At 48.7% G+C, this 15,913-nt stretch overlaps 1 protein-coding gene across 4 annotated transcripts in view; it reads right to left on the reverse strand.

The window, feature by feature from the left end:
• Positions 1–15,913, reverse strand: part of LOC149342910 (uncharacterized) — a 32,956-nt gene that overhangs the window by 10,919 nt on the left and 6,124 nt on the right. For all 4 annotated transcript variants that reach the window (XR_016283083.1, XM_089545428.1, XM_089545427.1 and 1 more), the window contains 3 exons: positions 14,798–15,157; positions 13,545–13,686; positions 1,604–1,797 (listed from right to left, as the gene is read on the reverse strand). Coding sequence is in view for 3 of the 4 variants with exons in the window: in XM_089545428.1 (XP_089401554.1) it covers positions 1,604–1,797; positions 13,545–13,686; positions 14,798–15,157 (696 nt within the window). In the remaining variant the exon portion in view is untranslated. The remainder of the gene's footprint in view (positions 1–1,603; positions 1,798–13,544; positions 13,687–14,797; positions 15,158–15,913) is intronic.

Below are 15,913 nucleotides of genomic sequence, written 5' to 3' on the forward strand. Positions count from 1 at the left end.
TGACGCAAACGGAGCAGTCCGAATTCACGGCGCAAAACAAAGTTCTTGTACGGCTGTCACCCACTTCTAAGTTATTCTTGCTGGTCAAGATTGCAAAAACGGCCATAAACCCACAAAACGTAGGCTGGAGTTGATCTGCTATCCAAGAGGCTGTTTACTATAGCTCCGTGGGAAACACTTAGAGCCAGACGTCGAGTTGAAATCGCTGCCCAGGCAAACCAGTGGGAAATCTTTCTCGACCATTCTCATTGGGCGTGCACAGGTGGTTTAAGCAGGATGGGGCGCGAAAGGAAGCAGTTCCAACCTATTTTTTTTATTATTATTATTATTCTTCTGCCGCATTAGTGTGTATGAGTTGGGAAAGGGAGGGGGGAGGAGTAGCATCATTTTTAATCACCAATACCCGCGTGCTTTTCCTAACCTCAGTAAATACAATTTCATGACTTTTTTAAATGCGCTTTGGTGGGGGCACAAATTATTCAGCACAGCAGAATTGTCTGACCTGACATGAAAGACACTGGTTTAAAACCGCTGCCACCAAAAAAGGGAATAAATGAGCTCTACAGAGAAACGACAACTATAAAACAATGTTCGACTAGCACAAGCTTCCTTTTGGCTTGGAACACCATGTAATGCAGCGGTTCAGTGATGCGCCACTGCGAGATGGCAGGTCCTCCCAGCGGTGGGCCTTGGTGGCCCAGGTTGCTCTTCCCGAACGACCTATCATGAATTTAACTGCCACATGCCACGGTGGGCAGGTTGTGATGGCGCCACAAGGTCACGTGACCTAGGCGGTCCATCTGCCTTCTAGGTTGCTCTTTGGGCATCACCTGCCACAGTCATGCTCGTCATTTTTCGCGGCCCACCCACATGTTCTGAGAATACTGAACAAATAAAGATGTTTTAATCAATCAATCAATCGCTCACGAAGCTAAAAAACGCCAATGCCGGATTTTCTGAGTAACGGGGCCTGTAATGCTCTAGCATTAAAAACTGCTTCAGATTGCCCATAACTCCAATGCCCTGGTGCTGATAGAAAACTGCAGTCACAAGAGCAGTATCAGCAGCACCACCTGTTCTCAGTGCTACCTCCCAGACTATCACTTTTAGAGTTGCTGCCTCTAGTAGGTACAGCTACAAAGTTGGGGTCACCTCGGCAACTGGTGAACAGTGGCAGTTTGGGCTAGTTGGTTCATTAGGAAGACACAAAGCAGCGAAAAGTAGCGTCTGTTGTTCTTTAGTCCTCCGTGCTCTTTGCGCTGCTTTGTCACTTCTTCACCTCAATAATTTCATTCCCTTTGTTCATTCAATCAGTGTTTACTTTTTTATTCTTGCATTCATGAATTTTGCTGCTAAACTCTTCAAGGTTCACATAGGCACCTCTGAAAACCTTGGTTCCTTCATCGCACAAAATGGGGTTGTTTGGCAGTGCAAAATCAACACAAGAACTTGCTAGCTGATGCTTTTTGCTAAGAGCACAAGCAAGGCAGCTTGCATTTAGTGAACTGTTCAGTCTATCAGGAGTCTTCTGTACAGAAATGATTCACACAATGCCACTGAGCCCCTAATTAAAACAGCAAACAGTGCTACCATTGCCACTCACCAGTGCACACAGCCTCCTTTGGTGCGGTTAGCTCTGTTCCCAGTTCAGCTACCTTGCCTGCCATGAAGATGTTGATCCAATGATGTCCCTGAGATGTCTCAAGTGTCTCCACCACTGAGCAGACACATGGCTCAAGGAGACTCAGACCGGTTTCTTGCTTTGTAGCACGCATGGCAGCTGCCTCCCAGGACTCGCTGAAATGGAATTACACAGGGTGGAGAACATGCCAAATGTACCAGACTGCAATGTGCAAGCTCCTTGGCATGGTTTTAATAAGGGCATGATCTGTGCAGTGGTCAAGTTGTGAGGAACAACCAGAATTAGCACTCATTACACCTGATTCATTTTCACTGCACAAATTTCCCCCATAATGCATTAATGTTGAACACGAAAAATAACCTCAAAAGTAGTTGGGCAACTAAAGATGCAGTACTTCATGGTGTGAGCATCCAGGTAATAATACAAAAATAAAAATACATCAGCAACCTTCCAAGAAATTCAGCAAAGTGTGCTCATACCAGAGATTAGCTCGCTTCTGGAAGCTTAGTCACACTGATGCATAACTGGTATGGTAAAGGTTTGTAAGCAACCTGACTAGCAGCAGCAGCTAAACATTTGACAACATCCTAGCGAACACCCCCAACCCCCCCTTCGAGGTCTTTGCAGCGCACTTTCATTATTTATTTTGCAGGAAAGAAAATTAGAATTTTAACCATAAATACTAGGTTGGCATCTACTCTAGAACAAAAAACATCATGAATTTTTTTTCCTGTCAGAACTACTTTTAAACTAGTATCATTCATGAAGCTGCTCGTGCAAACTGCACACCATTATGCGAATTTTGAGAGAGTGCAGCTTGCAACTTTATAAATAAGGCTATACCTACTGCAAAAATCATATTCCAGGGTGGTTGGCTTTAAATCTGTTGATAGACAGCAGGTGTTATCTCATCAAGATCTGCATTGTCACGGAAATGACAACAGCTGTGGCATCAGCCTGTCACAGAAGGCAGCTATGCCTTGTTGCCACAAACATTTAGGCAAAGCTGCTAGAAGCTAAGGCTGCGACAGCACATACAGGCCTACAGGTACTCACACACTAGGTAGTAAAGCAGAGCACATCTGGCAGCTTGACAGCTCACAATGCCTTCCCCCACTGGTTGCAACCAAGTGAAGTGCATGACAGTATTGCATAAGATGCATACAGCATGCTTTCAACTGCGTCTTTCTAGTATGCTGTCTTTTCTAGTTTATCTTCGTCTTTCTGAGTTTCAAAGGGGGCCAGCAGAAACAACGTATTCTATGCATAGCGGAAGTTTGCACAGTATGGTTACCTGTACACTGTTCATGGGCGTCCGGAGGGGGGGGCAAGGGGGGCGGCTGCACCCCCCTGGAAAATCACTCACTCTAACCGTGAGTGATGGCCGCACACCAGGGGCGGCGGTGCGCTCAGCAAAAAGAGTAAAAGCGGCCCCGCTTCCAGCTTTGGGTCACATCTGCGAAGTGCCGCGTCCGGGGACGCGTCGTTGCAGACATACAGCGGCACCGGCGAGCATGTGTTTCGAGGCGTCTTGAGATGGGTGCCTGTTTCTTTGATCTCTAGAGAGATAGCCACACGGAGGCAGACAGTGCACAATCCGGCCACCGATGAATTCTTCAGGAGGGAGGGACAAATCAGCCGTGTCCACCCCCGCTTTGTCGGGCTGCTCAAGGGCAAGCAGGCGATGAGTTGGCGCCGCCGCCGCTCGCTGTCTCCTCCGATCCACGGGAGAGCGCAGTTCGGTAGAAGCGCCGCTTTCAGAATCTTCGGCAAAGGGGATTAGCAGTTGCTTTTGTTCACGGCGACGCAGTCTCCAGAGGCGCCCACACACCAGCGTTCCTTGCATCTTCTCCGGAAGCCAGCGCCTTTGGTCAAGGCAGCCCGATGGCGCCTGCCTGGCTCGCCTGGCTCGCCTGTCACCTCTGGCTGGGCCTCAAATCCCAACAGCGCCCATGTACTGTGCGATGTCAGTGCATGGTAAAGAGACCCAGGTGGTCGACATTATCCGGAACTCTGTACTACTCCGTCCCTCATAGCCTGAGTCGTTTTGGGGCTCTGAACCCCATAAAAACACACAAAACAAATTTTCCGACCGGAGTGGCGAGTGTCCCTTCCCCTCGGAAGTCGCGAGGCGTTCCTTTCACCCCCAAAGTGCTATTAGGAACGACGACAACAAGTCTCGCCGGGTGGCCGCCAGCACGCCTGTTTCTACTGTGTATGGCTGCTAGCGACTTGAGGGTGATTGCTTTCGGGCCTGCCGCCATGGACCACAAGCACCGAGAGGACCCAGGTGCCAGCTGACTTCAATTACGGAGTTTGCCCGGTTGGAGTGCAGGAACAAAACCAGACCCCCTTCACAAAGTGCCTGCACGTGTAGAACGCCGCCGCCGCCTCGGGGAGACGAACGTTATCTTCCCCATTTGCCGTGACCGTGCCAGGGAACAAAGGGCCTCGTCTCCGGTTGCTCTTTGGCGTGCCCAAGCACCGCGACAAGCTGGCGGGCCTCATCTCCGACCCAAGCACGAGGAACCACTTTCGGCGTTTTCGTGACCTCGCGTCTGGCCTCGAGCGGCGGGTGGCATTTGATGATCAACAGATGTCGGTGACCCGCAGAAACCTTCGGCTGGCCGGAGGCCATCACCTACCGCCGTCAACGCTACCTCGACGACAACCTTCTTTCCCTCAGACTCCACATGTGAAGGGGGCGTGACCATGAGTGCAGTGTCGTGTGTGTGCGCACAGGTGAAAGCTCTAGGCCCCTCCCACTCCGGCAAGGGCGTCCTCAACCTAGGGACTTTAGGGAACAAGAAGGATATAAAACTCGACAACGGATGCGGCAGAATCGTCTCACTTCTAACCACCAATGTAAAATGTAAATAAACCTATTCTCCTTTCGCCATCTACCTCTTCGCTCAGCGGCACTCCTGTCCTGAACCCTCAACTCCAACAGTGCGTATTCGGGGATACTGCGGCAAGTAGGCCCTTGCATGTGTGCGCGCCTCTGTGTTTGTGCTTCGGTATTTTTAGTGGCCGGTTGTCAACGAAGCTGAGAACAATCAAGACAGCGGACGAGAAAACGACGAGCGGCGAGTAGTGTGTGTGCAAATACTCGACTGTGCGGTTGCGCGAGCAAGATGGAGCGAGGTGTATGAAGCTGCGAGCGTGCATTTATCTTGTAAATAAGTTTTCGTTGTATATATAGTCATTTTTTGTTTTCAACGTACGCATTCAACCGTTTTTTCAATCAATGTGTATATATTTTTAACACTACCAACCCCGAAGAACTCCATAGCCAGCTTTGTCTCGCGCGGTTCCGAATGATGGACATTCGGCGCTTCTTCAAGCGTCAGCGGTTGTCTGACGAAGCGTTATCCAAATGCGCCCCTGCAGATTCTGGTGTGATATGTGACAACGGTGTAGCATTTGAACAGAGTGATGCAAGCTTTTATCACCGGACAGTAGCTGATGTCGTCGACTCCATGGAAGGGACTCTGTCAACAGTGAGTTCAGGTAATGCAGCAGGCCGAGATGATTCCATTTCTCCTTTCTTGGGATTTAAGTCCGGATTTGACCAGAGCGATGCAACCTTTCATCACCGGACAGTAGCCGACGTCGTCGTCTCCATGGAAGGAACTTCACCAGCGAGCTCCGGTCACGCAGTAAGCCGAGACGATTCCCTTTCTCCTTGCTTGGGATCGAAGTCCGGAGACAACATCAAGAAAACAAATAACTTGCCTCAAGAATATGACTTAGGAGAGTTTCTAGGCAAAGCTAAACTCACTGGCATACCGGACTTTTTGAAGTTACGTCTTCTTACTAAGCCATGGTCACCAAATGTTACATACGATTTTAAGAAGGATGTAACACCTGGAAAGAGGCCTTTTCGACATCAATGGCTGGGAGATTACGCCCCCTGGCTTGCGTACTCAGCGACAGCGAAAGGCGCTATTTGTCGTTTTTGCGTCATTTTTCCTCCACGTGTTCACCGGGGTACTCAAGGAAGTTTTATCGTGCGCGCTTTCAGTAACTACAGAAAAATGCACGAGGCGTGCAGGGACCACGTAAAATCCCAATGGCACCAGGAGGCAATGACGGCCTCACAGAACTTTATGGATGTGATGAAAGGCAAGCAGCTACCCGTTGTAGAGCAGCTGAACAGAGCACTCCACGCGCAAGTTGAAAGGAACCGTGAGAAACTATTTCCAATAGTTTCCACCATTGTCTTTTGCGCGACGCATGACTTGCCAATTCGCGGCAAGCAGTCCGATAGTGGAGTCTTCAATGATCTGCTTGACTTTCGTGTAGAAGCTGGAGATACTCTACTTCAGGAGCACTTCGCTTCTTCTGCTGGCAATGCCAAGTACACTTCTGTCCGCGTCCAGAACGAGATCATCACAATCTGTGGCGACATCCTGAAAGAGCAGATAGTTACCGAAGCTAACAAAGCGTTTGCTTTTTCCGTTCTTGCTGACGAAACTGCAGATATTTCAGGAAAAGAGCAGATGTCTATAGGCGTTCGCTTTATTGACAAGGCGGGAGCCGAAGTGTGCGTTCGAGAGCAGTTTTTGGGATTTGTAGAGCTGGAGCAATTAAACTCCGCTTGCATCGCCGCGGCAATCTTGAAGTTTTTGACGAATGTCGGGCTGATTCTTTCGAACCTCGTTGGACAGGGGTACGATGGATGCTCTACAATGGCTGGAAAAGAAGCTGGAGTGAACAAAATTATACAAAAACAGTTCCCGAAGGCACTATTTTTCCACTGTGCAAGTCACAAACTAAATCTCGTCATCAACGATCTGAACGACGTCTCTGAAATTCGAAACACAATTGGCATAATCAAACAAACCATAAACTTCTTCCGCGAGAGCGTACTCCGGAGAAAATTGGTGCCGAACATTCCGATGCTGTGTGAGACAAGATGGTCTGCAAAATATAAGTCTATTAGGATCTTCTCTCAGCATTACGTGGCCATAGTCGAAGCACTCGAGGAGCTCGCGTCCACGGAATCATGCTCGAACGCTGCAACTAGACAACGAGCTCACATCCTCTACTGCGCAACAACAAGCTCATCTTTCATCGTCTGCTTGCATATTGTAGCGAAGTACAGCGCTCGGCTCGAACCAGTTACGAACATTCTGCAAGGTGTATCCATGGACTTCCATTCTGTGCATGACCACATCACTGAGCTGCAACGTATTTTTCGCGGCCACCGAACGAACGCTGTAGAGGAGTTCTCTAACATCATGAATGCAGCAAGGGAGGCAGCCAATCACTTAAATGTGGTGATATCTGTGCCAAGACAAGTCTCTCGTCAGGCCCACCGAGACAACTACGGGATTCAGTCGCCGGAGGAATACTACCGTGTGGCAATATATGTGCCGTACTTGGACTCCCTCACTGCTTCTTTAGCTCGGCGCTTTTCTGAAAGCAATGAGAGGAGCTTCAAACTTCTCCAGCTGCATCCATCAAAAATGAAGCACTTGAGCCGTGTTGAGTTCGCTGTTCTCGCCGAAGAACTCCAGTGCTTTTACGGCATCGACAACTTCAAGGAAGAGGCCATCTCTTGGTACGAGATGTGGTGCAACAAAACTGGGGACCCATCAGAAATAACTTACTGCGAGCTTCTACATCAGGCCAAGACATTCTTCCCTGGTGTTGCAAAAGCCATTGAGGTGGCTCTGGCTTTGCCAGTTACTACCTGTACGGTCGACCGCTCCTTCAGTACAATGAGGAGAGTGAAAACGTGGCTACGCTCAACAATGACAAACGACAGACTGGACGGCCTTTGTATGATGAGTGTGCACCGAGAGCGTGTAATGAAGCACAGGAATGAATTTATCACCCGTGTCATCACGCAATTCGCCCAGAAAAATCCGAGGCGTCTACAGTTGCTGTTTACTGACTGACTGTCGTTGCGTGTTTGTGAACATATTGTGCTGTGTGCTGGTCATCAATCCGGGTGTGTCGAGAACCCGTATGCAGCAAGACTGAGCACTCTTCTCCACGAAGTGATAGTATCTTTTTGCATTTTTATTAATTTTAATTGTTTCTTCGTTGATAAACTCCAATGTATCTCTCCTAGCCACGCTTTAATTTGCTGTTTGTAATTTTTCTTTCATGTGTGTATTTTACTTATTTATTTTATTTATTTATAAATAAATAAATTTACTCCGCAAATAGTGCCTTTTTGCTACGAACATAACCCCCCCCCCCCTCCGGCGCCAACAGCCAATGGGGCCCCCCCCTGCAAAAAATTCTGCGGACGCCCTTGACACTGTTAGTCATTTCCGTCCAAGCCAACAGCATCGCTTCTACAGTGATAATGACCCTATGCTCCATCATATTCACGGCATTCTGTTGATCTGTGTAATTCAGAGCATGAGGCTGTGTGAGGGGATAACGCCTTGCTTATGACCTTTTCAGGAGTTAAGGATGACGGAAGGCACACCAAGAAAGGTCAATGTTGTGCTTGGCCAGTGTATAATCCTACCTGATACACACCACTTGGGCAGGTGTGAGCACCCAGCTCGCTGGCAGTGTGCCACATTGCAACAACTTGCTCAAGCACAAGGCAACGCTTTCCACTAGTGAGCACTTGTAAGCCACCCACATGTCTGGAGGCCACTCCATTAGCTCATAGCTTTTACTAAATTGCAAACAATTTCTACCAGTGTTTTAGTGTGCTAGCACTTATACTGCCCACTGTCTGCATTTAACCCCGTATTTAGCCCTGCATTTAGGAAAAAATATGAGGTGAAATTTCAGATGGTCCCATCTTGTTTTCAAGTGGTTCCACTTCAAAGCAGGTGGCTTTATAAATGGCCCCACTTGCTTGGTTTGGTTTGGTTTTGGTTTTATGGGGTTTAACGTCCCAAAGCAACTCAGGCTATGAGAGACGCCGTAGTGGAGGGCTCCGGAAATTTCGACCACCTGGGGTTCTTTAACGTGAACTGACATCGCACAGTACACGGGCCTCTAGAATTTCTCCTCCAAAGAAATTCAACCGCCGCGGCCGGGATCGAACCCGCGTCTTTCGGGTCAGCAGCTGAGCACCATAACCGCTGAGCCACCGTGGCGGCTTGGATTCAAATGGTGCCACTTGAAAGCAAGTGGTTTTTACAAATGGTCCCACTTGCTTTCAAGTGGCATCATTTGAAAGCAATTTGTAAAGTAGGGCCACTAGACTGCTAGCGGCCACAGCTAGGCATCAAGTGGAACCACAATGCATGTGAACATTTGCATATTCGACAAACAAGGCAGAACTAATAAGGTTCTTATAATAACATCTGTCAGCAGCATAACCTACTAAAATGTATTCATCATCTGCGCAATGACGGCGGTTGAAATTATATGGATAACTTGCTCAATGGGCAAGCGCCACTGATCCCAGTATGAGAGCCTCATAAGCGGGTATAATATATGAAAGCAGAAGTGTGTTCTGCAGATGTATACTATGGGAACTCGCTCCACTCCATCCATTTTGGCTTGCTTCTCCACGATGTCCTTTCTACTTACCTTAACTAACTAACAAGGGAGGGTGCTGGCACGGCAGCGACACGAGCACCATGGGCAGCATGACTGCTGCACATGCACATGCCGGGGAGATCGGTCTTCGGCTTTGGCGTGGCGCTCCGCCAGCGAGGCAAGGCCTCATGGGAACATTTTCCCACCAGCTTGTCCTGTCTGGGGCCTTGGAGACACTCCCCTGCCTTAGCGTAGGCCACGGAGATAGAAGGCTTTTAGGAGGCGCAACTCCATGGCCCCGCGGCCGGCGCGGGCGACCAGAAAACGTCACAGAGGAGGAGAGGAAGGGAGGTCGGTTTCCGTGGCGCGCGGTAGATGGCGCTCACGCACGGTGCCCGCTTGGGCAGCGCAAGGCACCGCGCTGCGTGGCGCGGTTTCGGGACGGTGGAGCGTGAAAAAAAAAGCAGTGCGGGAACATATTGGCAGGGTGTTACAGGGAACCCCTCCGTTTATGGTCTGGGGCAGCTAATGGGGTATCAAGAATGTTACCATTCCAGCCGGCTTGCACGGAGAACAGCGGTTAAGTAGTTGTAGACGTCGTGCTTCTAGCTGTGGCTAAACTAGCCAGCCCACGGAGGAGCTCACAATTTTTTTTTAAACATTGCACCGCTCCCTTTTCATCCCCTGCGGTCAGAGGGACCCTGAAGCGGGCTTCCAAACGCTGTACTTTCCCTGTAAGGCGGGTTGAATCCCATGATGGACGAGCCCAGCTGGTTCCTTATCTCCCCTGCCTCTTTAGCTGCAAGGGAATCACAACGCTGTCACCGCTAATTGGGGACTGCACGTATCGATACGGCTTCGTGTCACCGAGCGGCCTCTTTCATCTTGTTGTGGAGCGGTCCATTGTAGCTAGCCATGCCTGAGACGTTAGGCTCTTCTATTTGGCTATTCGGGTCAAAATGGGCTAACACAATGCGTCGCTGCCCAGCTCAGACTGTCTTGAGAACGGCGAGGAAGACGGCCCTGCTTGTGCACAGTGACAGCTGGGAAACTCCCCTCACTCCCTGCAGAGGAGCTCCGCCAAATCTTTTAGCAGCTTCGGACACAAAGTGGCGGAAGGCAAGAAACCAAGAAAAAATAAATAAATAAGGAATACTCTGTAACACGTAACACCCTCGAAACAGCGGGTGGGGTCGTGTGCTCTAGTCTCCAGAAGCTGTGTGACCGACGTGGTAGAGTGCTCGCGCTCGAGTCCTGGTCTATCTCCGTGGACCCGGTACGCCTTACTGCCTCGCTGTAGCATACGATGGGACGTAAGTGCTTTGTTCCAAACTGCAATAGCGGGTACAAGTCCTGCAAAGAAAGCGTCATCTCTTTCAAGGCTCCCACTGACTTGTTCCCAGTGATTTGTTCCGACTGAAGAGGACACGCGAATCAGCAAGCTATGATGTACGTGTTGCCTTAATTATGACCGATGCTTGCGCCGGGAGCATATTCACCTCTACATCTTTTTACTTCTTCAGCAAGCTTTGCTGCATGCCTCTCTATTGTGGTCCCTAAGACCCTGACGGTAAGCACACAAAGCTAATATCCTTCGCATGCTTCATGAGTATCCAACGAATTTCCTTCACGACGTGAGTAAAAAGGGCAGCCATTGCGCGCGGCACTGCCCACCAGTAAGTGGAAGAGCGCCGAGCCGCAGGCACATCAACAGTTAGAATTCGAATGTAAATTGCCTCCCGTATTATGAGGCCACGTTTTACCACACGATAACTCAGGGCAGCATGACATTTGCGAAGAAAATGTTGGCCGCGCAAATATGCTCTCCCGCGGAAGCACGGAAATGCACGCGACGGCGCGAGCGCACGTCGTCCTCGGGAACCTGACAAGGGCGGCATCCGGCGGCGGTCGAAGGAAGCAGACTGCACCTGTGACTCCCCGCGGTCGCGGGACAGAGGCGAGTTTCGCCTCCTAAATGCTTCTATCTCCGCGGCGTAGGCAAACGTTTGCTCGTAACCTTCCTGGCGAGTTGGACGACCTCTATTCCTTAGTGTATTTTGTTGCTAGCTGGCGTTATTGTTGCTGTAGCAATAAATGCCTACTCTGTGTCAGCCTGAATTTCATTCCTTCATCTCCCCCAGCGAAAAGCCTGCAGTGGTTGGCGTGTGGTCGGCAACGCACACAATTATGGGTTGAGGTGTGGCAGCTTTGAGCTGTGTCAGTCGCGGTTAAGCGGGGAAAACGTGCTCATCCGCCAATTTCCACCCCACTTACAATACACTCAGCTAACGTTATTAGTGTCTAAGTGTTTCTTGTGTGTGTCTTAAGTTATTTCCATGACAGCATATGCAATTCTCAGCTGCAATTCTCCTTTCAAATGTTGGCACCAGGCTGAGCGGCACCCTGCTGTACTCTCAAATCAGTTTTTCTTTTGCACCTTAACCCCTTAACCGTTTCGGACAAGCAGCGCTCGTCCTTGCCAAGCCGTCCCCAAACCGTTATGGACGACTGTAGCTCGTCCTCGCTGAACAGGTTCTTCCCTTCAGCGTTTCGGACGAACAGCGCTCGTGTGTGGCTTAGATGGCATTTTGCTCGACAGATGGCAGCACTGATCTGTTAATTTCGTTTTCTTCTACCGCATAAACATTTTTTTCCTTATGGCAACTTGGGTTCTAAAAATGGCATCCGGCAGAGGCGACGCGTGTTTTGCTGAGCTGCCTTCTCGGAAAAGACGCTTTTCTTTACCGCCATCTTCTTCACACGATGGTGATTCAGACACCGAAGTGTGCATTGTTTCAGGCAGCGAGGATGACAGTGATGACGTTATCCTGATCAGTTCTTCCGATAAAGAGAGGACAGCTCAGAAGCAAACTTCACGAGTGCACGTCAGTGGATAAAGATCGACGTCAGCAACATCCCTACGCAAGCCCCTCGGTTTCCTTTTATGGCAGTTCCTGGTTAGACCACTATACGCTTGCCTGATGACTTGCTTGAATATATTTATCGCTTACTACCAGCAGTAAGTTGGTTTTCTGTATTGTGAGTATTAACGAATTTGAATATGCTAATTTGACTTCGTGTTTGCTTCAAATATTTTTTTAAAGATTGAATGCATGCTTTTTATTCCAATAATAATCGAAATCAGGAATAAAAGAAATAAGCAGTTTTGTTAAGAAATTCATTGATATAACAAAACGGTGAAGGGGTTAATAATATGTGCATTCATTAAAGGCAAGGGTGGAACCGATTTCAAAACGCAATTGGAACCAATTGAAATATTCTATTTGTTGTCCCATTTGCAAGGGGTCCCTGTCCAATCAACCACTTCAAGTAGTCCAACTTGTGAAATTTCCATCCTGGCGTGTATGCGTGTGTGCATGTGTGTGAGAGAGCGAACACCTGGCAACCTGGCCACCAAGTTGTGAGAAAACTGCCCATTGGAGCAGGTAGCAGTTCAATTAATGATTTATCGTGAGAGGTTGCTCGGGAAGAGCAAGCTGGGTCTTTCAAGCCCCACTGGTGGCAACACCTGCCATCGCAGGGCAGTGGCGCATCACTTAACCACTGCATCAGCAGTGGTATGAGGACTCTAAAGGATCTATGAATGTAAAGTAGAGAATGGACAATTTTTTATATATGGGCATTAGCCCATTACTGCTATCCGAACACCGGAACCGAAGTGAAAGCCAGCCGCCGCGGTGGCTCAGTGGCTATGGTGCTCGGCTGCTGTCCTGAAAGACGCGGGTTCGATCCCGGCCGCGGCGGCTGAATTTCTTTGGAGGAGAAATTCGAGGCCCGTGTACAGTGCAATGTCAGTGCACGTTAAAGAACCCCAGGTGGTTGAAATTTCCGGAGCCCTCCACTACGGCGTCTCTCATAGCCTGAGTCACTTTGGGACGTTAAACCCCATAAACCAAACCAAACCGAAGTGAAAACCAAAGTGCCAGTGCACCTAATTCGCATTTGGCCTAACTATTGAAATCAACATCTCCTTTTTTTAGATTACTCACTCTATAAGGTTTGTTTATGGGTTGTAACGTCCCAAAGCGACTCAGGCTATGAGGGACACCGTAGTGAAGAGCTCCGGGAATTCTAACCGCCCGGAGTTCTTTAACATGCACTGACATCGCACAGTACATGGACCCCTAGAATTTCGCCTCCATAGAAATTCGACCGCCGCGGCCGGGATTGAACCCGCATCTTTCAGGTCAGCAGCCGAGTGCCATAACCACTGAGCCACTGCAGCGACACTCACTCACTTCATGAGGTCTTTTTTTTTATAGCATATGTGCTATTTCATCTGACCCAGTGTAAACTATCACACAGCAACATAATTTGACACACAATATGAGAGCGGATGTTGTGTTACAGCTGTCCGGTTGGACAACTGGGTTGACACATGGGAATAAGTGGTACAAAAAGAACTTGCCAAGCATACCCAAAGTGTAAGAAGTCTCCAGGAGCCATGTAGAGACCCCTGGCCCACGAACCACGGGTCCGTAAACCAAGCAGTGTGCACCCTGGATGTTCCTGGCTGAGCAATAGCACCTCGACACGTACCTGCGGCTCCTGCGATGTGCCTGTTGTAAAGGATGTAAAGGATGTGAAAGCACATGAGAATCAAGCAAATATTGCTGGTAACCAGCACTGCACAGCGATTGCATTTTTTCAGCTGTGCAACTGAAGGTGCATAAAAATGTCATCAAGCAGGCTTGAGGCCTTTCAAAGCAAGGCTACATGAAAAGAAGAGAGGGAGCATGGACCACGTGTTCAAAATGCAGACCGGGATCACCTGCTGAACAAAGGCTATGTTGCAACATTGCAGAGTTGACCAGAACATTGTGTAACTCATTTCTTAATTTCTGGTTCACAGTAGATAATTCCATAAATAAAGCTCTGCGCTCTTGCTGCAGCTATGGCTGTGGCTGCAGTGACTTCCATTGTGCGAATGTGCTGCTAGTATTTCTTGAAGACTGGTGAGCCGGAATGCAGCAGCAGCAGGAGCTCTGATTTGTGCTCTGAAGAATTGAGCACAGACAGAGATATAGAAGCTTAATCTTACAAACGCACCTTTGACAACTTGTATTTCCTTGCCAGACAAGTGGCTGGAAACTGTCCACTTTGTGAAGAACACTGCGATCCCTACTGCTATGTTAGGACCCAAATGTGCTACCCTACCTGCTACACCACTGACACAGCCACTCAAAGCAGGCAAAGGTGCTGCATTACAGTTGAACCCGGATATATCGAACCTGGATTATCTAGAAGCAGCTTTACACAGCGCAACACACAAGGGACAAGAAAGATTGTCTATATCACAGTCAGGACATCTCATTGAAAATCCCATGCAAAAGTATAGCATTATTGTTTGCATATATCAAATTGTCGTTAAACGGAACATTTGAAGTATCAAACTGTGCACCGCAATCCTTAAGTGCAGCTTCTTCCAACTCTTTTCATACGTGGAGATGAATCGACTGCACAGCCCTGAGCAGCTGCCGACAGTGCTGGCACTGTGAAACTGTGTGATGAGGTGAACGTGAGGAATATTTGATGGTGACCTGCAGTCTCTTGTACTGATTTTCCATGCCACATCGCTGTCATGCGGAGTAGCCAACCTAACTAAGCCCTTCTGTTAATGCTAAGGGTGCGTGAAATGTCATCATGCCACTTGAATAAAGTACTGCTTACGTCCGTGGCTCCGCAGGTGCACAAAAGAAGCAAGAGAGCTGGCCAGCTCCTGTTGTTTCTCTCGCGGCAATGTTTTCACCAGGCGAGTTACATTGTCCACGATACTGTCACTGCACTTCTCCAGTGCATGGAGCTTCCTGTCTTTCTCAGCCACCTCACGCTTGAGCTCAGCACAGAGAAGCATGTAGTGGCGCAGTGGGTCTGCTGCTGATGACGCTGGTGGCGGTAACTGTGTTGACGGCTGCTCCGCTGATGATGATGGTGCTGATGGCAGTGCTGCCGGTGGCACTGGCACTGACACTGGTGTGGACGTTGGTGATGGCACTGGTGACTGCGTAGTGTACGCATGGTCCGCTCTTACTGCACACACACACAATGCAACAACATGTCACATTAACAGGGAAATGTGTTGAGCAAGATGAAAGAAACATGCAACACAAGTTATATAAGTTTATAGTAAATTGGAAGACATCTCCAAACAAAACTTTTTAAATTTTAGAAATCCTTGTTTTGCATTAAAAAATTATAAGAAAAGTTTTGGTTGGAGATGTCTCGCAGTTTACTTTTAAGTTACCAAACCCAACCAGACAGCCAATTCTGTCGAAATGTTTAGATTTCAGTGATATAAGATGGAGGGAAGACGCATTAAAGCACTGCTTGCAGCTCAACTACACTGAGTATGGCAGGTTTCAGACAGAAAGGAGGGCTGCCATTCCTGCTGTGTTCAGGGCACCAGCAGCAGACACAAAGTCCCAGCACATGGCTCAGTAACTGTTCCAGCCACTCACAAGGTAGCTTGAGAGCATTTGAAATGTAGTGCACATGCAATTGGAAAAACTAACACTGATCGTTTATATATCCGACAGAAAGTGTCTGAGGGCAAGTTCACGGTGAGAATGACCTAGAGCTGGAGCTGGAAGAATGACAAAGCAATGAAGGCCATTCAAAACCAAAGCACAAGTAGAACACCTGCTTTTCTAATAGCGCAGCCCTCGGAAGAGGGCACAGATGGGTACTGATCATGAATAGCGTGTCAGAATAGCGTGAAAACTGAAATTGCTAGTTGCCAAATATGCCACAGACATGCTACCTGCACAACTAACTATCATGTGCATA

Source organism: Amblyomma mixtum, chromosome 5 (assembly GCF_055824585.1).
Source record: "Amblyomma mixtum isolate Tamu chromosome 5, ASM5582458v1, whole genome shotgun sequence".
Classification (NCBI taxonomy): Eukaryota; Metazoa; Arthropoda; class Arachnida; order Ixodida; family Ixodidae; genus Amblyomma; species Amblyomma mixtum.